Source organism: Mesocricetus auratus, unplaced genomic scaffold (assembly GCF_017639785.1).
Source record: "Mesocricetus auratus isolate SY011 unplaced genomic scaffold, BCM_Maur_2.0 Super-Scaffold_100009, whole genome shotgun sequence".
In the NCBI taxonomy this organism is placed as follows: Eukaryota; Metazoa; Chordata; class Mammalia; order Rodentia; family Cricetidae; genus Mesocricetus; species Mesocricetus auratus.
Genome location: NW_024429193.1, coordinates 51,635,599 through 51,658,593, shown reverse-complemented (window position 1 = coordinate 51,658,593; position 22,995 = coordinate 51,635,599). Strand labels below are relative to the sequence as shown.

Sequence of the window (22,995 nt, the reverse complement as noted above, 5' to 3'; positions counted from 1 at the left end):
ATTAGATCTGGTGTGCCAGTGGCTACTTTTATCTCTTTCTTAGCAAAAACCATAATCTTGGTTAATGTAATAACTATGGTTATACTGATTTTAGTATCTGCTTTTGTGTTTCTGGCTTTTTGACATGCTGAAGACTGAGCTCAGTCCCTTGGACATGCTAAGCACGTGCTCTACCACTCAGCTGAACCCCAATCCCCCTACTTTTGTTATAGATAATAAAATCAGAAGGAATGTTTTCTTCAAGAGTTTGAGATAAGCTGGGCATGGTGGCGGTTCATAGCTATAATCCTAGTTCTTTAGCAGCTGTAGGCAGAGGAATTACAAGTTTGAAGCTAACCTGAGATAGAGTAAAACACTGTTTCAGACGCACTTTATGCATGCCTTAAATGTGTGGCACGGTGTCTGTGCTTACATTGTGCCTGTGCTTTGAATATGTCTTCTGTTCTCACATCTGCTCACTCCACAATTATCCATATTGTGATCATCTTTAAATATCAACTCAAATCAACATATACTTATTGTATATCTCAGCATTACCACCCCAAGGTAGTCTCAAGAGAAATGAGACATTTTTATACCAAAGCTTGTGTATAAAAACTTATTAATACTACCGTTTGCTTTTGTTTCTTCTTCGCTTGCTTTTTCTCATTTTTGGTTTATTTTGTTTTGTTTTTGAGACAGATTCTTATGTATGCCAGACTGGCCTGAACTCAGTGTAGTCAAAGATGATCTTGAACTCTGATCCTTCTGCCTCTACCTCCTGAGTATTAGGATTACAGGTGTGCACCATCATATTTGGTTTATGTGCTAGATATCAAACCCAGGGTTTCATGCATGCTGGGACTGAGCTATGTCCCTAGCCCAGCATTATTACTTCCAAAAGCCAAAAAGTGGAAAGGACACATGTCTAACAGCCACTGACTGGATAGGTAAACATACTGCTTTTATGAGGAATGTTATTTGACTCCAAAGAGGTATGGTGTACCAATATGTTCTGTGACCTAGATGAACCTCAAAATTACTAAGTGAAAGAAACCAGCCACAAACTTCCACATATCAATTATATATTATCATAACAGTATTAAGATAATATTATATTATTCCAACTATATGAAGTGTTCAGAATAGGCAGTTTTGGAGACAGAAAAATAAGCTTGGATCAGAGGGACAGGAAAAATGAGACAGTGAGAATAATGGTATCAGAGGGTCCAGTGTTACCCTCTGAGGTAATAGATTATGTCCAAATTGACTGTGGTGATGGATGCACATATTTTTAATATAATAAAAACATTGAGTTCTCTATTTCAAATGATCTAACTCTATGCCATGTGAATTATAGCTCAAGAAAGCTGTTTTTTTGTTTGTTTTTTTCAAGATAGGTCTCTCTGTGTAGCTCTGTGTACCTCTGTCTCTGCTGGCATTAAAGTCTTGCACCACCACTGCTCCGCACAAAGCTGCTTTAAAAACAATATAAAATTAGCATTTCTTACCCATATATCCATTGCTTATACTTTTATAAGGACCACACCACAATCTGGTTATAATTATTTACTTAAGAAATCTGTTTTTCTCATGTTACGAATTTTTTGGTGTGGTGTTCTCTAGTGAGCATACTGTCTTGTACTTAGTGAATATTAATAACTGACTTTACCCCACAGTTAAGTTTTCCACCAATAAAATGGGAATAAAAGAAAACAGAATTTAATGGTGTCACAAAGTTCTTTCAAAAAGCTGTTTTTTATTATTTATAATTTTTTTTGGAAAATATTTCCTCTCCTTGTATATCCTCAGTTTATTTTTGTATTTTGCAAGGTCACATAAGTTGTTTGTCAGTTTGTTTTTACCTATAGGAAATTCTCACTTTGGAAATTTGCAAATGTAACAAACACTTTAAACAAGTTTTCATTTGGAACTGCATGTTATTTTAACTAGTTTAATGTGTGTGTGTTTAAACCAATTTGTAACGTTTGAGTAAATGTTTTGTGGATGTTTAAACTTAACACAATTTAATTTCTTGGTGTGGATGTGTTGTTTTTGCAGTACTTACTAGAGATGAAAAGTTTAATTTTACCCCCCGGAACACATTCTGAAGCGAGGAGATAGTGAAGCAATTGCCTATGCTTTCTTTCATCTGCAGCACTGGAAACGGATAGAAGGTGCTCTCAATCTCCTGCAGTGTACGTGGGAAGGCAGTGAGTATTCTTTGCCAGATGTAATGCCAATCTCTGTCTTAATGCTCATTGCATCCACATGCAGTCTTTTAAGGTGAGCTTGTGTGAGTTTCAGAAGGACTTGTATTAGTTTCAAGTGATCTCTGTGGCATTATATTTTGTAGAAGAAATAATTTAATATATATTGATGCCACATTTAGGAAAAGTAGAATGAGGAACTATTAGGGTATTTTGCTTTATTTGAGTATTTGTAGTGACAAAAATTGAAAATGTATGCCTTTTAGCTTATAAGATTTTTCTAATAAATTTTTATTTAAATTAAAAACAATCTTATTTTACATACCAATCCCAGTTCCCTCTCCCTCCTGCCCTCCCATGTCCCCCACTGACGCCCCCATCCCAGGGAGGGTGAGGCCTTCCATGAGGGATCATCAAAGTCTGACACAAAGTCTGGGACAGGACCTAGGCCCTCCTCTTTGTATCTAGGCTGAGAGAGTATCCCTCCATAGGGAATGGGCTCCCAAAGCCCATTTGTGCACTAGGGATAAATACTGTTTCCACTGCCAGTGGTCCCTTAGACTGTCCAGACCTCCCAGCTGACACCCACGTTCAGTCCTATGCTAGTTCCCCAAGTGTGTAGCTTATGCTGCATTTCATGCATCTGGATGAATGATCTCCTTCCTTATGTTAGTCCTGATTGGTGAGTGATGGTGATTAGTGAGTGATGCTGATTGGTGAGTGATGCTGGACAGATAATGACTTACATGATCCCTGAACCAGATTTGAATAGTCTTTATTTTTTAAAAATATATTATTTTATGTGTGTGGGTATATTCTTATAGAAGATTTTTATGAGCCTCGTAAGTGGAGTACGAAGCCAGCAAGAACTCTTTTAGCTTGAGAGCCACAAGTATACCCATTCCTATTTCTTGAAGATTCCTATAGGAGTTGAGTCCATGATTGTGATGAGGAGACTGAGGCAAAGAAGGCCTCAGCCAATGCTATTTTTTTGGTTTTACGAGACAGGGTTTCTCTGTATTGTTTTGGAGGCTGTCGGTCCAGCCCGGCCTCGAACTCACAGAGATCCGCCTGCCTCTGCCTCCCGAGTGCTAGGATTAAAGGCGTGCGCCACCACCGCCCGGCGCCAATGCTATTTTCTAACATTCATTCCATTTAGACTCAGACTAGACCACTCCATGTTCTCTTAGTAAATCTTATTCTTTCCCCATGCATTCTTCCCCCACGTGTTCTTCTGTTCACTTCCTTTCATCTAAAATGTCTCCCCAGAAAAGAAGATAAAATGCTTTGTAGAAGAAAGCTACAAAAATATGTCTGCAGAGTAGGTCTGATTTATGGCATAGATGAGTGAGATAAAATCGAATGCTAATGTATTTTTCCTCTCAGCTTTTAGAATGATTCCATACCCATTAGAGAAAGGACATCTATTTTACCCTTATCCCAGCTGCACAGAAACTGCTGATAGAGAGCTACTGCCTAGTAAGTAAATACTTCTGTTTTCTTCAACTTACAAGTAATTATTTAGATTATTTTTATATTGGTTTCTGTGTTAGTCACCTTTTTGTTGTTAGTTTCACTGTGTGTGTGTGTGTGTGGTGTGTGTGTGTGTGTGTGTGTTGGGGTTGTTTTATTGTTGTGTTTGTTTTCTTTGACACAGGGTCTCACTATGTATCCCTGACCTGGAAATCACTAGGTAGACCACAGAAGCCTTAAACTCGCAGACATTTACCTGCTTTTGAGTGCTGAGATTAAAGATGGTCATGCTCTATTAGTGGCCTTTTTGTTACTATAATGAAATACATGACATGGGGTTTGTGAAGTAAGATTATTGAGCTCAGGTTTTGGAGGTTCGGAGTATCCAGGGTGAATCTCAGGTTCTGAGTAGAGGCTTCCCCTTGACAGATCAGCCAGTGAGTGCATAGCAAGAGCAGGAGCATATGTGCAAATAAGCAAGTGATTCTGTCTTGAACTAGAAAGAGGGAGGGAGGGAGGGAGAGAAAGGAAGGAAGGAAGGAAGGAAGGAAGGAAGGAAGGAAGGAAGGAAGGAAGGAAGGAAGGCAGGCAAACTTGCTTCCCACAATCCTTTCTGTTGGCCCAAGATCTTCCTACTAGACCTCTTAAAGGTTCCACTTAATAATATTGCCACCCAAGGGACCAAATTTCTAACACATAGATTTTTGAAAGGACACAATAATAGTGTTTTCTATCCTAAATTTTTCATGTTATTTTTATTTGTGTGTCTGTGTATGTACACATGTGTGTGCAGATGCCCACAGAAGCTAGGAAAGAATGTTGTAGTACAGGAATCTTTGAGCTGCCTGATGTGGCTGCTGTGAACTCAGGTCCTCTACAAGAGCAGCAAACACTCATAACTACTGACCCCCATCTCTCCAGAGTGTGTGTGTGTGTGTGTGTGTGTGTGTGTGTGTGTGTGTGTGTGTGGTGTATATATTCACATTGTTATGTGCATGTGGATACCAGAGATCAACACTGGATGTCCTCTTTGATGGCTTTCCTTCTTATTTTTTTCATCAAAGTCTTTTACTACATCTGAGACTCAGATTCAGCTAGGCTGCCTGGCCAGTGAGCACCACAGATCTTCCTGACTGGGACTTCCTAGCTCTAGAGTTATAGGCATGGTGCATTTGGGTTTTTCTGTGGGTACTGGGACTTCCAACTCAGGTGCTTATGCTTGTACAGCAATCACTTTACTAAGCCATCTCACCAACCCCGCAACTCATGGAGAGCTTGTATTTTATCTAAGTGTTCATGCCTAGTTCAGTTAGCTGTAAAACAAGATCAGGTTATTTGAATCAAATTGCCAGGGAACATCACATTTCTTTCTCTGTGTTATAAAAGAGACTAAGCAGTTATCATTTCTAGGTACCCAAAGGAGTCCTTTATAAGGCTGAGATTATGGGGATGGGGAGGGCGCTGTATCATATGAGGATGTAGAATCAAGAGGGCACAAATTTTCTAAGGAGCCGATGGCAAGAAGGTGAGTGAAGATTTAGTGGAGGAGTAGTCAGAGACAAGAACTAGATATCCTAGTAACTAAAGGAGAAGAAACTTCCCAGTGAGGAGGAGTAGCTGTGATACCAGGAAAGGCAATTACTGAGAAGAATCTATTGACTTTGGCAATTAGGAGGTCATTAGTGAGAGTAATTGCATTTGCCTGCTTAGGGTGGGCTTAACTATTATTTTTCTAGTTATTATTTTTCCAATTAAAAAAGAACTGAGTCTTTTAAGGCAAAGACATCAATTTTTAAGTCAATCAGTATACAAGTGTATTATACCTGGGCATGGTAGCACATGCCTATAATCCTAGCCTTTGGGAGGCAGAGGAGTGAGGACTGTGAGTTTGAGACCAACCCGGGTTACACATAGCAAGGTTTTGTCTCAAAATACAATGGAATAACAAAGGGCTTTTATTGTATTAGGATAATCCATTTATACTAAAAGTATTATTATTTATTTTTAATGATTTATTCATTTTCATTTCATATGCATTGGTGTTTTGCCTGCATGTATATCTGTAAGAGGGCCTCGGATCCCCTGGAACTGGAGTTACAGACCATTGTGAGCTGCCATGTGGGTGCTGTGAATTGAACCTGGGTCCTCTGGAAGAACAGTCAGTGCTCTTAACCACTGAGCCATCTCTCTAGCCCACATATTAATATTTCTTAGGTCAGTACCAGGAGCTGCAAGATCACACAGTTAGAGGTTTTTAAAATATATATATATTTTTAAAATCTTATTTTTTATGTTTGTGGGTGTTTGCCTGCATATATGTCTTCATGCATGCCCGATGCCTGAAGAGGCCAGAAGAGGACTTTGTCAGATTCCCTGGAGTTACAGATGATTGCGAAATGCCGTGTGGATGCTGGGAAGTAAACCTGGGTCCTCTGGAAGAGTAGTCAGTGCTCTTAACCACTGAGCAATCTAATCTCTCCAGCCCCCAGTTAGGTTTTTTTCTCATCAAAAAAAACTTTTGATAAGACTTTCATTAAGTCTTAACTCCATACATGGTGCAAGTTCCAGGACATACAAATAGAGGGATATGCTGGAGCGTTTGTTTGATTATAGTAGATGTTCTTTTTGTTTTTGGCCAGGCAGCAACGTTTATTGAGGGTGGGGGCATCAGCCCTTGGCCTCTGCCTCCCGCATGACCGCCAGCACGTTGCTCAGCTCCTCCCGCTTCCTCTTGGCGTGGAAGTGAGTGCCCACCCTCTTCTTGATAAACTTGAGTGCGCTCTTGTCCTTGGATACCTTTAGCAGCTCGTAAGGCACCAAGCCATACACCTCCCGGGTCATGTCCCGCACGAACTTAGTGTGCGTGGTGAGGCGCCTGCCCGCAGTGAGGCTGCTGGCTGTGCCTCGGCTTGCTGACATTCTGACATTCTTCACCTTGTGGCCCTTGTTGAGGCCCAGGGCCTTGGGATGGCGCAGGGCCATGGCTGCTGCTCTCCGATGGCGGCCACAACAGGAAGGGTATATAGTATATGTTCTTACAGTATATTTTTCTGTGTCTGACTGTGGTGGAATGAACACATTTTTAATAATGTGGAGTTCTAATACCCAGGAGTACTTAATGGTTTTTGTTTTTAATTCTCCTTCAACCTTGATATGACTCACAGCTTTCTGGAATTTGCTTATAGACTCCTAAGTGGAAACTTGAACTATTCCCCTAGTTCATATAGCTGTTTTGTCATCTGTTATGCCTCCTGATAAATTTTTCTTTACAAGCCAGTGATGAAATTTGAACTTTCGTTCCAAGGGAGTGTTTCTGTACTAGTCAGTCATCCATTATATTGATGTATTAGCCAAACACTGACTGACAAGCGAAGCTACAGAAAGTAATCCAAAAAGAAATAATTAGGTCTCTCCTACAATATAAAAGTCTCATATTTTAGGAAGTTTTCTTATTAAAGCTGTACAGTCTTACTATTATAAAGTGAAAACAATACTATCTATCTTCAGGCTATTTCAACAATTAAATGAGAACTTTAAAAACCATAAAGTGCTTTAGGGTTTAGCTGAAATTAATTTTATTGTCTAATTCCCTGCCTTCTGAAATACCAGAGTTTGTTTCTCTGTTTGCTGGGAGAAGTCCAGCTCTCATGGATGAGGGGTAGGGCAGAAGGACGGCTGGCTCTCCAGGTGCTGAAAGAGAGACATTGACAGTTTCTAGTGCTTGTAGCTTTTACCAAGCTCAGCCATTGTGCTTCTGCATGAAATATGACTTGAGGCTCTGGAGATCTGAATTTTTCTAAATGAATTTAGTTTTTTATATATACTTCCTGAGTATAGTATAAGATATATAAAATATTGTAACTATTGAAGGAAACTTGGGTATACGCCTTCTCTGTTAATAGTTACATTTTTAAAAATGAAATTTATAGCTGACCTTGGTTCAGCATGGAATTAGGCATTCCTTACTGCTGCAGGGTATTCATCAGGAATTCCTGGGTTGGTGTCCTAGCAATCAACTTCCTAACTAATGAAGTCTTCTCATAGCTCTCAGTTTAAAAGGAATTTATTGAGTACCTACTGTGCATTGGGCACTCTAATAGACTTAGCTCTAGATTATTGTTGTCCAAGTACTTTGAATAATATATAAGTAGTTGAATAAAATTGGTAATGAGACTCTCAGACACTAGAAAAATAATACTCAGGTGTATAAATGTGATAAAATAAGGCAAAGAACTTCATTTACAGCCAGAGCCTTGGCTTCCTAGCTCTGTTTTCATGGCACTTGGTGAAGTGCCACACACAGAGCATAGTAATAACTGAATAAAATTATTAAGCAGTGGTTCTGGGAAATCCCCCAAGACAGACATGTCTATCTCTTTATCTCTACACTACTTGCTGAGCTTTCAAAGTACAAGAATTAATAACAACTCACATTTATTAAGTGCCTACACTATTCATCATAACAACTCCATAGCAACTTCTACAGGGTTTAGTGCACAGCTAATAAGTGACAAAGCTCTTTTTCAAAGCCACCTCAGCATGACTTTATAGTTCATGTTCTTTCCCACGATGCCACCCTGTTCCCAGACCCCAGTACGCTCATCTCACTATGCAGATACACTGAATAGCTTTCTTTTACCTTTGTTCTTGTTATTTTTTTAGCCAGGTTTTTAATTTTCAAAGCTAGGTTTAATTTAAGAATATTAGAACTAGTTTGTGCTGAAACAAAACTCACTCTTACCAATTTTCCCTTGCAGCTTTTCATCATGTTTCTGTTTACCCAAAAAAGGAGCTGCCTTTCTTCATCCACTTTACAGCAGGGCTCTGCTCCTCTACAGCAATGATAGCCTTTCTCACACACCAGTTTCCTGAAGTCATGGCTGTTTTTGCCAAAGCCGTGAGTATGATCTCAAGGACTTGTGTGGAATATTTGTAAGACCCCACAGGAAAGCAGCTCTGATCTGTCTGTGCTAACCCACATGAGCAGTGAAAGATACTTGTAAACGGCGAGCACTGCTTTGTAAAGCTTCTACCATAAACATGTCAACCATGAATTCTGGTGATGTGAGCTTCTGTTGCTTAAAAGTTTAAGAATACAATAATGCTGTAACATTATATAGTTGGCCTTTGTAATTACTTTGGTGATTAAGGCGGCATTCCTTACTAACTAAAGAATAATCCAATTTTTCTTTATCTCTGGTGTATTTTCTTTGGTATTTAAAAACTTTATTAATTTTGTAAACAAACCTTTTGATTTTTCCATTTAAATGAAGTCATGAGTTCAAAATATTTGCTGATTTTTAACTCAAAAATAAAACTGGTGGAGAATAAGCACATAAAAGATACAGGTGGGACATTTGCCCTGCACACAGAATGTGCTTCTTGGCTCAAAGGTCCTCCCAGTTTTTTTTTTATCTGCACCCTTTTATTGACTTTTTCCAGCATTTAGTATAGACTATACTATATATACTATGTATGTATGTATGTATGTATGTATGTATAGTATAGTAACCCTTTATTTTAATTTTAACGCTTTAATTCTGAATTCCTTCCCTATTTCCTGACTGAGGACTGGTTTGTTTGTTTGTTTGTTTTTGAAGCAGCAACCCTCTGTGTAGTCCTAGCTCTCCTGGAACTCAATTTGTAGACCAGGCTGGCCTCAAATTCACAGAGAGCCTGCCTCTGCCTCCCCAGTGCTGGGATTAAAGGCCTGTGCCACCACTATCTGGCTGATGACTGATATTAAAATGGTATCTCTTTTCATTCTTCTACACATACTTATTAATTAATATCACCAAAAATACTTTTTAAAATTATTTTTAATTTTAAAAATGTGTATTTCTTGGGGGTTGCTAAGATGATTCAACAGGTAAAGTACTTGTTGCTAAGCTTTATCTAAGCAATCTTAAGTTCGAACCCACATAAAAATAGGAGAGAACCAAGTCTACAAAGTTGTCCTCTAACCTTCATACACATCATGATGCATGTGCCTCCTCCATTATGAAAGCACAATAATAATAAATTAACTATAAGCAAATAAAAATGCTTATCCCTCTTATATCCTAGCATATTCACCAAATAATGGGTTAAAACCCAGAAGAAAGTGTTGTTTTATTTTAATCCCATACATAAAACAATGCACTGAGAGCCATAGAAGAACCAGTTTATTTGGTAGTATATTTTCTATATATATGTGTTTCCATTATAACTACTTGTTTTTCTCATAGTTTCTTTTCCTGCCATAAGTATAGTTTATTTTAGACAATGGTGGTGGTACACACCTTTAATCCCAGCACTCAGGAAACAGAGGCAAGCAGATCTTTGTGAGTTTGAGACCAGCCTGGTCTACAGAGCAAGTTCCAGGACAATCAGGGTTACACAGAGAAACCCCATCTCAAAAAAACAAACAAAAAAGAAGACAAAAAGTTAATTTTGTGTCTTATAGATTAGTTAGCTCTTATGGCACACATGCTGTGGATATTGGTTCCCTTTTCCCTGAAGGTCAACTGTATAATGTATTAAGATGCCACTGGCTATAAGCCTAGGAGTCTGAGTATGCATTTGATTTTGAGTCAAGCTCCCAGACGATTGACTTCCCACTGCTGCTCAGGGAGTGTAGATGTGTGAGTTGCAGACTGTCTATTCCATTTCCTCTTAGTGTAGAAAGGAAGTTTAGTAATGGATTTTACTGTTGATTGTTATGGTGTTGATTGGGAATGAGTGCATCTCAAACTGGCATGCCCTCACTGTGTGAGAAGCATGGAAAAAATGGATCAGAAAGGGAATCCTATCAACTTAAAAGCTATAAGAAAAGAAGAAAAAGAAGGGAGGGGGAGTCCCTTTATCCATGTATTTGAAAGATAACAGACAAGCATTGAGAGATTGTTCCTGAGCTTTTGTCAAGGCAGTGGTGTAGAAGGAAGAGAAATAGAGCGGGAGAGCAAGGAGAGAGATCTGGAATCTGGAATAGAGATGTAGCAATCAACAGTGTGTTTCCATGAAGTTCTGGCTAATCTATTCTCTATCCATCAATGTTCGTATAGTAACTGCCTTTTCTGAAGAGGTCACTAATGGCACCAGAAGAGCCTTAAGGTTACATAGCGCAAGTTCCTTAGCACTCTTAGCAGAGACTTGAGAATGAAGAATTACATGGTTTTAGACCAAAAGTTACTAATATATTATTATTCTAGTTCCTGAACAATAAACATTTATATACTATATTTTATTTGTATAGTTGGTATATATAGTATTTAATAAGTTGCTGAAAGTAAACTTTTACAGCCACATTTTATCCCTATGGCTGTTACATGTGTATGGGATCTGCACATCAGTGTGTGGCATGCAGTTATTCCTGTGTAAAAGCTAATGGGAAATGATTGTGAACAGGCAGTCTGCTCCTTATAATATAGACATGCAGAAAAGAATTGGAGGCTCCTGTTACAGTTCTTCACTAAAGCAGGCTTCCTTGAACTTCCAGCCCCAAATCATGACATGGAGACACATTATTAACTATAAATGATTGACCTTAGCTTAGGCTTGTTTCTAACTAGCTTTAAAATAAACAAACCACTGGACCCCCCAAATGTGAGTGTCAGCGAGAAGGCCTGGGCAACCTATGGGGCCCTGAGCTGTGGATCAGTGTCTATCCCTGGAATACAAACAGTCATCGTGTGCCTATAACACAAAGAGGGATGCTCTCTCAGCCTGGATTCTTAGGGGAGTGCCTGGACCCTACCCAGAGTGAAATGACAGACTCTAGATATCCCCTATGTGGAAGGATTTGGCAATAGGGTGGGAGAGTGGGGGGGAAGGGGAGTGCGGGAGGAGGGGAGGGAGAGGGAACTGGGATTGACATGTAAAACAAACTATTTAAAATTAAAATAAAAAATGATAAATAAAAAAAAAAAAACAAAGCCAGGCGGTTGGTGGCGCACACCTTTAATACCAGCACTCGGGAGGCAGAGGCAGGCGGATCTCTGTGAGTTCGAGGCCAGGCTGGACCGACAGCCTCCAAAACAATACAGAGAAACCTTGTCTTTTAAAAACCAAAAACAAACAAACAAACTTAAATTAACTGATTTCTATTATTATTCTATTATTATTGCTGCCCTGAGGGTTACTTCCCTCATCTACATACTCTCTGTCCATCCTGCTTTCCTGCTTCCTCTGTGTCTGGCTCTCCTTTTCCATCTGCCTGCCAGCCCCACCTATCCCTCCTCTGCCTAGCTATTGGTGTTCAGCTTTTTATTAGCCTAATCAGGCACCTTAGGCAGGTAAGGGGAAACAGCAACACACCTATACATAATTAAACAAATGCAGCACATCTTTACATAGTTAAACAATTATTCTATTCCGCAACACTTCACCACTTCATGAAGTATGGTCTATGCACTAGAAACACCACCCTCCTCTAGGAGCTTGTCAGAAATGCACAGCTTCCAGCTTCACTGTAAGCCTCCTGAGTCAGAGTCTGCCTCTTAACAGGGTATCATCTGCATACATAAAGCTTAAGAAGCCTTGTTCTACCCTGTACCCAATATGAGGGATTTGGAACACCAGGCTATCAGGCTGCCTTATCAGGGTGGAGAAAGGACAGCATTACAGAGTGGTTATGAGCAACACTTTGGAATCAAACTGCTTTGCTCTGATCCTAGCCCTGACACTTAACTGTCTATGCAACCTTATATAAGTTATGCAATCTTCTCTGCCCTTAGTTGTAAAGTGAGAAATAGTACTACATAGGTTTTGTTGGGTATAAACGAATTTAATGATATATATCAAGTGTTTAGAACTATGTTTTTCCACACGAAGTGGGTATTATTCCTCTCATTGTCATCATTGTCACCACTAAAGAGAGGCTACAGTGGAAAACTCTACCTCTCTATGTTTGGAGGATAATAATAAGCTCAAAGTGAGTTTTTCCATTTTCCATAGTAATTGAAGTATAAATGATAGTTGGATGTCATTTAAATAATTAAATGTGCAATTGATACATCGTGTGTGTGAACCACAGAAAGAAGAAAAATGTTTCCGATTCCTAGTACTGGCAAACTGCTTTACAGAACAGAACACTTTGGCAAGTTGTAACTGTGTAAGGATTTTTCAGTTAGATAAGATATATAATAACACTATAAATAGAAACTGATGAAATGTACTTGTCCTACTTCTTAATAAGGCAAAGCCACTTAAGAAAACTTACCAAATTATTATTAGCTCTTGATGAATTATTATTATTGTTCATTATTATTATTATTATCTATTCCTGCCCCATTTCTGCTCCCCCCTCTTTTGTTTTTGGAGATGGGTCTCAATTTGTTGCCAGGGCAGGTCACAAGATCATGGACTCAAGTGATCCACAAACCTCATCCTTCAGCGTATCCATGACTACAGGCATGTGTCACCATGTCTGACTAAATCTAAATTTTTGTTATCACCATTTTATCTTCTTTCTCTAGTATCTTTTTTGTATTAGTTCACAAGTTAAAGCAAATTCTACTTGAATTTCTTAAATTATGTTTATTACAAAAATGTATTTTTTATAATTCCAGGCACTGGAGATTAATGATTTGGGGTACTTTATTTTCAAGACAAGGTCTTATGTAGACCAGGTGTTCTGGAATGCACTATGTAGTTAAGGATGACCTTCAATTCTTAGGGCTTTGAGCATGGTAAAAAACTAGCTCTCTACAAACTGAGCTACATCCTCAGCCCTGCGGTTAATGATTTTTAAAATTCTCACTGTGTATCAAATTTAAAGAAATGCAAGAGAATGAATGAGATAGAATGGTTATTGTTTTATCCCCTCTCTCCCTTTTCATGGTAACAAACTATGTGGAATCAGACTTAGTTTTCAGCAAGTTAGGATATTTTTCTCCAGACTAAGATGAAAACCTCATCTGACATTATGCACAGAGCAATGAAAAGGTTGCATAAATCCCTGAAGATGTGGAATGTACTGATACCAGAGCTGATATTCTCCAAGGCCAGGATTCCTGAAAAAGGAAAGATTGCTTTTAAGTGGTAGGTCATTTTCTCACCTGCTTTGAAGCCTGCTGGGTTAAATATGAGGGTTCAAAGAGAGGGTAGCCAACAACCCAGCCCTGGGAATCCGATTCTGCTTATCTGCAAGGAGTGTCTTTATTTCAGAGCAGCATTACCCTCTCCTTAGTGAGCTGGTCTTCAGCCACTCTGGCCCCTTTCAGTTCTGTGCTGCAGAAAGAGTTCTCTTCTCAGCAAGGCTTGGAGGCTGTTATCACAAAAGACTTAAAGATGCTCTTCAGGGAGTTCACTAGCTTACTCATGAATTCAGGCTTGAAGCTATTGCTCCAGTGCTCTGCATCAAGAAATGTGTTTAAATGCCGAAGTCCCTCACTGAGTTTTAACTAAATAGGACAGTCACTGTGATGTTGGCAGAAAAGATATTAGGGTGAAGGCAGAAATAAAAAAGAGTACGGAATAAATTGTTTTACTCTGCTGAGTTTTGCTGAGAGCACACTGTAGCTGTGCTGGGAGTGGGAACGGTGCAGTGTCTCCACATACTTCTACTAATCTTTATGTGGGAAAATGCTGTTGGATGTACCAGTGATGAATTTCAGAAGAACTCATAATTGCCTGGCTCCACTATAGCCAAGGCCTTACAATCTGCTTGATTAATTCTTTAAGGACTACATTAGCCAAGTTGCATGATTTCCTAAGATATAGAAGGTCAGTTCTTACACTAACAAAGGACTTCTCCACAAAATGTCTCACTGGGGATTCTTCAGGCCCTTCCTAAAAATAATTAAAAAATTTCTTCCCAAATTACATTTTTAAAAATAATAAGCACATATAAATGCCAAATATCTTTTACTGAATAATGAAAGGGTTTGGGGAAAGTTTATCTACTATCTCTCATTATTTTTCCCCCAGGGCCAAAGATCAGTTTGAGAACTAGGAAGTTGATAAACAATTAGAACCAGATTACTTTATATTAATATATAAAGTAAAAAAAAAGATATATGGCTATTTTGAAAGGTTCTTAGTTATTTTTTTAATCATCATATCCAGTAAGTGTGAAAATTGTTCATAGGTGAAAGAATATTTCTTGTATTCTTCATTTGATCTAATTAATGCTAAAAAAATTATAATTCCTCTTTGCTTAATATATAGGATTACATTCAGACTTGTGACTGACAGTTGGGGCTATGGCTCAGTCAGTCACAGTGCTTGTCTAGATTTGATCCCTGGCACTATATAAACCAGGTGTGGTTGTAATCCCAGTACTTTGGAGGTAGTGGCAGAAGGACCAGAAATTTCAGGCCATCATAAGCTACATACCAAGTTTGAGGCCAGGCTGAGCTACTTACAACTCTACCTCAAAAAGAAATGAAACCCACAAATTAAGTTTCTTCTTATTTGGAAACTATTTTCTAAATATTTTAAACTTATATTTATGCAAAATGGTGTTCAGTAATCATACTATTTTTATAGTAATGTACCTGAAGTGTTTCCTAGAAATTCTAAAGGTAACAGAATGAACCTATGGCATAATAGTTCAATTTTTTAATTTTGAAGATTTGTATGTATGTATGTATGTATGTATGTATGTATGTATGCATGCATGCATGCATGTATGTATTTTTTTTTGCACCACAACTACAGTTTCCCCTCCCTTCTTTCCTCCCAGTCCCTTCACCCATCCTCCACCCCAATCCACTCCTCCTTTCTTTTCAGAAAAGGGCAGGCCTCCCATGGATATTAACCAGCATAGTATATCAAGTTGCAGCGAGACTAAACACTTCTACTAAGGCTGAATAAGACAAACTGGTAGGAGGAAAGGGTCCCAAAAGCTGGCAGCAGAGTCAGAGACAGCCCCTGTTCTCACTGTTAGGAGTCTCACAAGAAAACAAAGCTACAAAACTGTAACATATGTACAGAGTGCAGTTCCATGCAGGCTCCGTGGTTGTTGGTTCCATCTCTGTGAGCCCCTATAAGCCCTGGTTAGTTGATTCTGTGGATTTTCTTGTGGTGTCCTTGACCCCTCTGGCTCCTACAATCTTCCCTCCCCCTCTTCCACAGGATTCCTCAAGCTCCACCTAATGTTTTGCTGTGGGTCTCTGCATCTGTTTCTATCAGTTGCTGGATGAAGCCTCTCTGGTGATCATTGGACTAGGCACCAATCTATGAGTATGGCAGAGTATCATTAGACATCATTACATTGACTTTTTTTTTCTTTTGCCCATCATATTTGGACAAAATATGACCTTCTATCCTAGGTCTCTGGGCTATCCAGCCTCTGGGTCCTGATGCTCCAGGCAGTGTCAGGGATGGGCTCCCTCTCGTGGCATGGGTCTCAGGCTGGACCAGTCATTGGTTGGTCACTCCCACAATCTCTGTGCCACCTTTACCCCAGCACATCTTGTAGGCAGGACAAATTGTAGGTCAAAGGTTATATGGCTGGGTTGGTGTCTCAGTCCCTCTACTGGAAGTCCTGCCTCGTTACAGAGGTAGCCAGTTCAGACTCTCTCTGCCATTACTAGGAGTCTCAGCTAAGATCACCCTCACAGATTCACAGATTTCTGAGAGTTTCCATTGCACTAGATTCCTAGCTCTTCCCAGAGATGCCCTCAAAACTCCAGTTGACTCTCCCAGTACTCTCTCCCTCCCACTTCCCACCTCCCCCTAAAGATTGATTTTTACTACTTTATAGTGTTTGAGAGAGAGAGAGAGAGAGAGAGAGAGAGAGAGAGAGAGAGAGAGAGAGAGAGAGAGAGATTATGGGTATGTGCACATGACTCCAGGTGTCTCCCTCCACAGGCATCAGATCCTCTGGAGCTAGAGTTACATATGGTTGTAAGGCACCTGATGTAGGTGCTGGGAATTGAACTTGGTCCTCTGTGAGAGCTGTACATGTTCTTAACTGCTGAACCATTTCTCCAGCCCCAGATATAAATGTTTACAATGTATCCATTGTTATTGCCTCAAGTCTTTATTTGGAAAGTCTGATATCCCCTTCTTCCCTCCCTCTCCCCTTCGTTCTTTTCCTTTCTTCCCGTGATACTGAAAACCAAATCCAGTTCCTGTGCATTCTATGTAATGTTCTACCACTAAAAGGATGCTGTCTGCTTCCTATAAGGTATTCCATATGCTGCATTCTCTTTGTTTTCCCTCAGATATGTCCAGATTGAAGGGTTTGGGAGATGGCTTAACTGGTAAAGGGTTGATACTCAAGTATGTGGACATGAGTTTGGATCTGTACCCATGGTTTTTTGTGGTTGCTGTTGACTTTTTAAGGCAGGCACATGGGTGCAGCTACAATCCTACACTGGGGAGGAGAGACAGGAAGCTTCCTGGAGCTCACTGGCAGCTAGTCTAGCTCCAGGTTCAGTGAAGGGACCTTCCCCTTTTTTCAAATTTCGAAACAGGGTTTCTCTGTGTAGCCCTAGCTGTCCTGGAACTACCTCTTGTAGACCAGGCTGGCCTTGAACTCACAGAGATCCACCTGTCTCTGCCTTCTGAGTGCTGGGATTAAAGGTATGCGCCACCACTGCCCGTCTTGAAGGGACCCTTTCTTAAAAGATAAAGTGGAGAGGAACTGAGGAAGACACCTGACATTGATCTCTGACCCTGTAGGCCCATGCACAAACATAGACACATACATGCATCACACACAAATAAATACATGAATATCCAGACTTAGATGTTCATGATTGCATGTGTTTTTTTCATATTTTTCAAGAACTGAAATCTTCCAAGGTGGGGAAAAGAGAATAACAGAATAATGCCATCTCACTTGTTCAGAGCTTAGCTTGAAGCTTATGGGAAGGAGCCCTGTTTTCTTTACATATTTAGAGATTTTCAAAAGCCTCCCTGAATATTTTTGGCAGTATATTTAATCATTTTCCTAGTCAAAACCAGAGTTTAGGACATCCTATTACTGATGTATTTACAGACTAATTGGTTGTGTTTGGGTACATTGACCGCTCAGCAGTCTTTGAAGACTTGTGCTTAGATGTTAATATTAACACAACCGATTAGGCTAAGTAGCCCTTTTTTCTTTACATATTTAAAGATTCTCAAAAGCACTCCCTGAATATTTTTGGCAGTATATTTAATGGAGAGAATAGTGGAATATGAAAGAAAATTATTTTAATCCTGAAGAATATTTTTTAGCTTTTTCTTCTTGAGTAGAGTTTTGTGCCCTTCCCTGGTGAATCAAATTTCTAATATTCAAAAGAACTAAATAAGTAAAATTATTTAAGGTTTTTAAACACTTTACTTTTCATATTTTTTATGTTTAAAGACTTTATATTTATTATATTCTTATTAGAAGACATTATTTCACAGTATTATGGCTGGGAAGCTTGAGTCATGAAAGATAATTGCCTAAAATTTCACAATATATAAGACAGTCTTTTACTTGTAGTCATTATGTATATCTTTGGTTTCAGTAATATATTATAGGCTGTGCATGGTGTTATATATCTATAATCCTAACACTCGGGAAGCTGAGGCAAGAATTGAGTTCAAGGCCAGAGCCGGTACATAGTTTGACCCTGTCTCAAACAAACAAATGCACACACACACACACACACACACACACACACACAGAGCACCTCACAACTTACCTCAAAACAAGTGGAAAAGAATAAATTTCACACCAAGTAGAGTAATATAAATAGAAGAGTGGTGCCAAGTGCAGGGATGCCCACCTTTAATCTCAGCACTCAGGAGGCAGAGGCAGGAGAGGTTAGCTTTAGGCTAGCCTGGTCTGTACAGTGAGTTCCAGACCAGCCAAAGCTACATTCTAAAAAAACAATAAAAGACAACTGATGATAGCCAGGTGGCTTTGCTAGAAAACTCTTCCTATGAGGGTTGAATTAGAGAAGATTTTTAAATTAAAAAAACTGATGTGGATTGCCAGAAAAACAGGAAGGGTGTTTAGAGTCAAGAAATGGTTGCTGCAAATCAGAGCTACCTGGGGAAATCTTCAGGTCTGTGAGTGTGTTGGTGAACTCTGATGCTTTAAAATAAAGACTGCACACTTGCATTTCTGGCTTTCAGTTGTCACTCCTCTTCTTGCTAATTAGCTACTTAAGAATAAAGAGTGCTGTTTGGTTATTTATACCAGGTACATAACTGAACAGCTTCAGTGTTTTTGGTTAAAATATATGGGAAGTATAAAGGAATGGTAGCCCTTGGCTTTAAATATTTCAAAAAGGATCTAATTAACTCAAAGAGTAAAAGCTAATTTTGGTAGCGCAGTAACAGAGCGTCTATCTGCCCAAGTGTGAGGTTCTAATTAGGTTGCCAGCGGTCTTCCTGATTCAGCCTCTCTAGTACTGGGATTAACCTGTGTTTAAAATTACACACATATATACACACACACACTTATGTATGTCTATATGCTTGGGATGCACCCTGTGCTTTCTAGAGGAATTCTCCATCATTGAGCTATATGGCAACTCCCCCCAAAGTTTTACCACAAACGGGGTCTCAAAAAAAGTTTGTGTTTATGGGTATTTACCAATATAAAAGAGGAAATGATTTATTATTTATAATAATAATAATATAATAACACTAAGATTACCTCAAGGATTGGGTATGGTGGCACCTACCTTTAATCCCAGCATTCAGGAGGCAGAAGCTAGAGATCAACCTGGTCTAGATAGTAAGTTCCAGGATAGGCAGGACCACACACAGAAACCCTGAGTTCAGTTCCAGGAACCTTTTTAAAGGAGGAAAGAATGGAACTGACCCCACAAAGTTGTCCCCGACCTCCATGTGTGCACTACTGGGCAAGTTTATGTCTATTTTTACATTTAAAAATTATTTATTTGAACCGGGCGTTGGTGGCGCACGCCTTTAATCCCAGCACTCGGGAGGCAGAGGCAGGCGGATCTCTGTTAGTTCGAGGCCAGCCTGGACTACAGAGCGAATTCCAGGACAGCCTACAAAACAATACAGAGAAACCCTGTCTTGAAAAACCAAAAAAAAAAAAAAAAAAAAAAAAGACATAAACTTAAGAAAATTATCTTGGGTCCATCGTGACATTGAAGCACTTCAAGAAAATAACTAATAACTTGGGTTTCACGTGATGCTCAACAAAGTTAAGGGACTTTATTGTAAGAATACTTTTCATGCTGAAATCTCAAGCATTCTGAGGTAAAATGTGTATATGGTGTCTGTAAGCAGTGTGTGAGGAGGAAGCCACTAGAGAAGTTAAGACAGGAACTTGTTGGCTCTTGTTCTCACCTGTTCAATATGCTTTCATCTTAACTCTTCATTGAAGCCAGAATTCAATCTTTTACTCCCAACAGCAGCAGCGTTACAACTGAATTTTAATTCCCAATGTTATTAGACTCCTATCCAGAGTACAGCCACAGCTGTTCTTGGCGGGCAAATGCATTGCTGTTTTTCTCTCAGTCACAGTGAGATAGAAAAATGTTCTCTGGCTGGAGTGTGGATGAAGGCACTTCACTAATCTTATACATAATTCATCCTCTGTTGCTGGGGTACTCAAAGTTGAAACTCTGGCCTCTGATAAAATTCAGCTGGATTTTTTATTTACTTGACTCTGATCCCTTTGGGGGTTTAGCCTTTACTGGGAGCCCAGGGATTCTAATTTAGCTAAGCCCTGCCTGTGAAGACTATTCTTATTCACTTGCTCTTGGTCTATTTTAGCTATTGTAATACCACCTATTAAAAACAAAACAAAAACTACACTGGAACATGCAGTTCAGAGAGTCCTGGATACCCTGGGAAAAAAAAAGCTTTCAGTATCTGCTTGTTAAATGGAAGCACTCCAAAAGGCTTATCTTAATTTGTTTTCAAAGTTTAGACTTTTAAAAGAGCCTCAGCATTAAAAAGAATATGCTAGCTATTACACACAGTATAAATCCTTGAGTTTCAAATTCATTGCATTAAAATCTTACCTCTAACGGATTTGTTCGTTTTTGTTTGGTGTTTTGTGTGTGTGCTCTCACAGATGTGCAGTATGGGTGCCTATTGTGTGCATGTGAAACCAGCTGTCAACACTGGATGTCTTCCTTTATCACTTTCCACCTTGGTTTTTGAGACAGCGGCTCTCACTGAACCTGGAACACATTGATTGGCTAGACTCCCTCTGTCTCTTCCCTCCCAGTATTGAGATTATAGGCACACAATGCTGTGCCTGGCTTTTTACCTAGGCGCTAGGGATTCAATCAGGGCTTCTTGTTTATGCTGCAAGCACTTTACCAACTGAGTCATTCTCCCAGCCCTTGTTTGTCAATTCTTTAATGCAATACAAATATTTATTGGTTTCCTTTATGAAGTATAAGATACAATTCTTGTTCACAAATAGCACAAATAGTCTTGTGGTGGAGGGTTCAGCAGGACATGAAGATGTGTAAGTGTGAGGTAGGAGCTATTGCCACAGAGGGAGTCATCCTTTCCATCTTTCTTGCTTCCTTCCTTCCTTTCTTCCTTCCTTCCTTTTTCCTTCCTTCTTCCCTCCCTCTTTCTCCTCCCTCCCCTTCCCTCTTCCTTCCTTTCTTCCTTCCTTCCTTCCTTTTTTTTTCTTGTTTGTTTATTGAGACAGGGTTTCTCTGTGTAGCCCTGGCTGTCCAGGAACTTGTTCTGCAGACCAGTCTGGCCTCAAACTCACAGAGATTTACCTGCCTCTGCTGGGATCAAAGGCATGCACCATCACCTAGCTCCAGGCTCATCCTTTAATTTTAATTTGCTTGTAGATGACAAGTTATTTCAGTTGCCTCCAAAATGACTACAGAAGCCAATCGAGATTTACAGAGGGCCCTCCTTTCCAAATTCATCTGGTTGGAGTCTTTAAGTTCAGCAAGATACAGAAAGAAGTGTCTTTATTCTCTTTCAAAGATGTAACATGGAATATTTTCATCTTTATACCTCACTGCCTAAATTCATAGTTTCATACATGTAATATTCAATATAATATCTGTATGAATAGTTTAGGAATTAACACAAAGCGAAGAGCTTCTCATTGGCACATTAAAGAAAAGTCTTACCCCCTTGTCACAAGGTAACTGCCATAAAAGCTCCTAACCCATATGTTTTCCTCTGTTATATTATCTCATTCCTAATGGTGACAGGTTAGTAGTGGCTGAAGGACATCCCAGGTGAAAATGAAATACTACGATGTCATGGGAGCAGACTAGAATAGTGGGTCAGAACTAATTACTTTACTTCTGTTTATGTGGGGAAGAAGACAGGAGACAATGGCCCTGCATCTCCCAGAGCTCACACACTCACCACATAGCTGTCTAACCCTGCAGCACTAACCATAGGCACCTGCCATGCACATTTTAAAAAACCAAACAGAAGGATACTAGGAGACAGCAGTAAGTTCTAAGCTGCATGTTGCTGTTCAACTCTGACTCCTTCACAAGTCTTTCTTTATAGGAGGGACCTCTAAGATGGTTTGTGTCCCAAGTTAGTGAAAATAGTTCTTTTTAAATTTTTATTTATTTGTATTTTATATACATAGCTGTTTTGCCTGCATGTATGTCTATGTGAGGGTGTTAGATTCCCTGGAACAGACAGTTGTAAGCTACTATGTAGGTACTTGGAATTGAACCCAGGTCCTCTGGAAGGCCAGCCAGTGCTCTTAACTGCTGATTCATCTCTCCAGTCCCGAATATAGTTCTTGTCTTTTCTGTGCTGCCTCAGGCAAGTAACTGGATCCTTGAGGTTGTGATCTTAGGATATTCCTGTTTTGAAACAGGGTCTCACTGTGTAGGCCAGGCTATCCTCAAATCCCAATCATTCTTGCCTCAGCATTCTGAGTACTAGAATTACCATGTACATATTAAAGTAGGCACAGAACCTGTGCCTACTGACTTATACAAGTCAGATACATAATCAGTGGAAAGGAAAAATAATTGAATCATGAAGTGTGTGGAGTAGAAGAGTAGACCCAAGAGCTATGCTAGAGGGTAAAGAATATGCTGAATTAACTCAGTGCTATAGCAGATGAAGGGATATCAGATAATTTGAGTAATGACTTGAAGGCAGAAGATGGAGGCTTGGGAATTTCCTGGTGACTGTTACTTCTCAGACAATCTCTCTCAGCTTGCTAAACCTACTGAAGTAAGCAGAAATGGTCACTCTCTGAGTAGGTTAACAGAATGTCCATTTCTAGACAGAAAATTAGATGCATAATGACAATTTCTAATGCAGTGTCTAATTCGTAACCTGATGGTAAGAAGGCATACTCATCTTTCTGTGTGGTAGGGAGCCCATTCCCAACCATTATTCACCTGCATTCCTATGACACTACTGTGTCCGCTAGCATTCAGTCTCTAGGAAGACTGAACTCCAGCCCTTTGAACTCTGCAAA

The 22,995-nt window shown here is 39.5% G+C and overlaps 2 protein-coding genes across 2 annotated transcripts in view; one reads left to right on the top strand and one right to left on the bottom strand.

The window, feature by feature from the left end:
• The window catches only part of St7l (suppression of tumorigenicity 7 like), a 60,327-nt gene extending 51,472 nt beyond the window's left edge, over positions 1-8,855 (top strand). Inside the window, 4 exon segments of the mRNA XM_005076566.4 lie at positions 2,041-2,070; positions 2,072-2,192; positions 3,576-3,668; positions 8,420-8,855. Of these exon segments, the coding sequence (XP_005076623.1) occupies positions 2,041-2,070; positions 2,072-2,192; positions 3,576-3,668; positions 8,420-8,598 (423 nt within the window). The 3' untranslated portion in view covers positions 8,599-8,855.
• LOC121142252 (60S ribosomal protein L36-like) lies at positions 6,330-6,644 on the bottom strand. The gene has a single exon (XM_040751519.1). The coding sequence runs from the start codon at positions 6,642-6,644 to the stop codon at positions 6,330-6,332; it is 315 nt and encodes a 104-aa protein (XP_040607453.1).
• Positions 8,856-22,995: the final 14,140 nt, after the last annotated feature.

What these genes read in the sequence shown, in the direction of transcription:
- LOC121142252 (XM_040751519.1), bottom strand. Translation starts at nt 6,644, where the DNA reads ATGGCCCTGCGCCATCCCAAGGCCCTGGGCCTCAACAAGGGCCACAAG.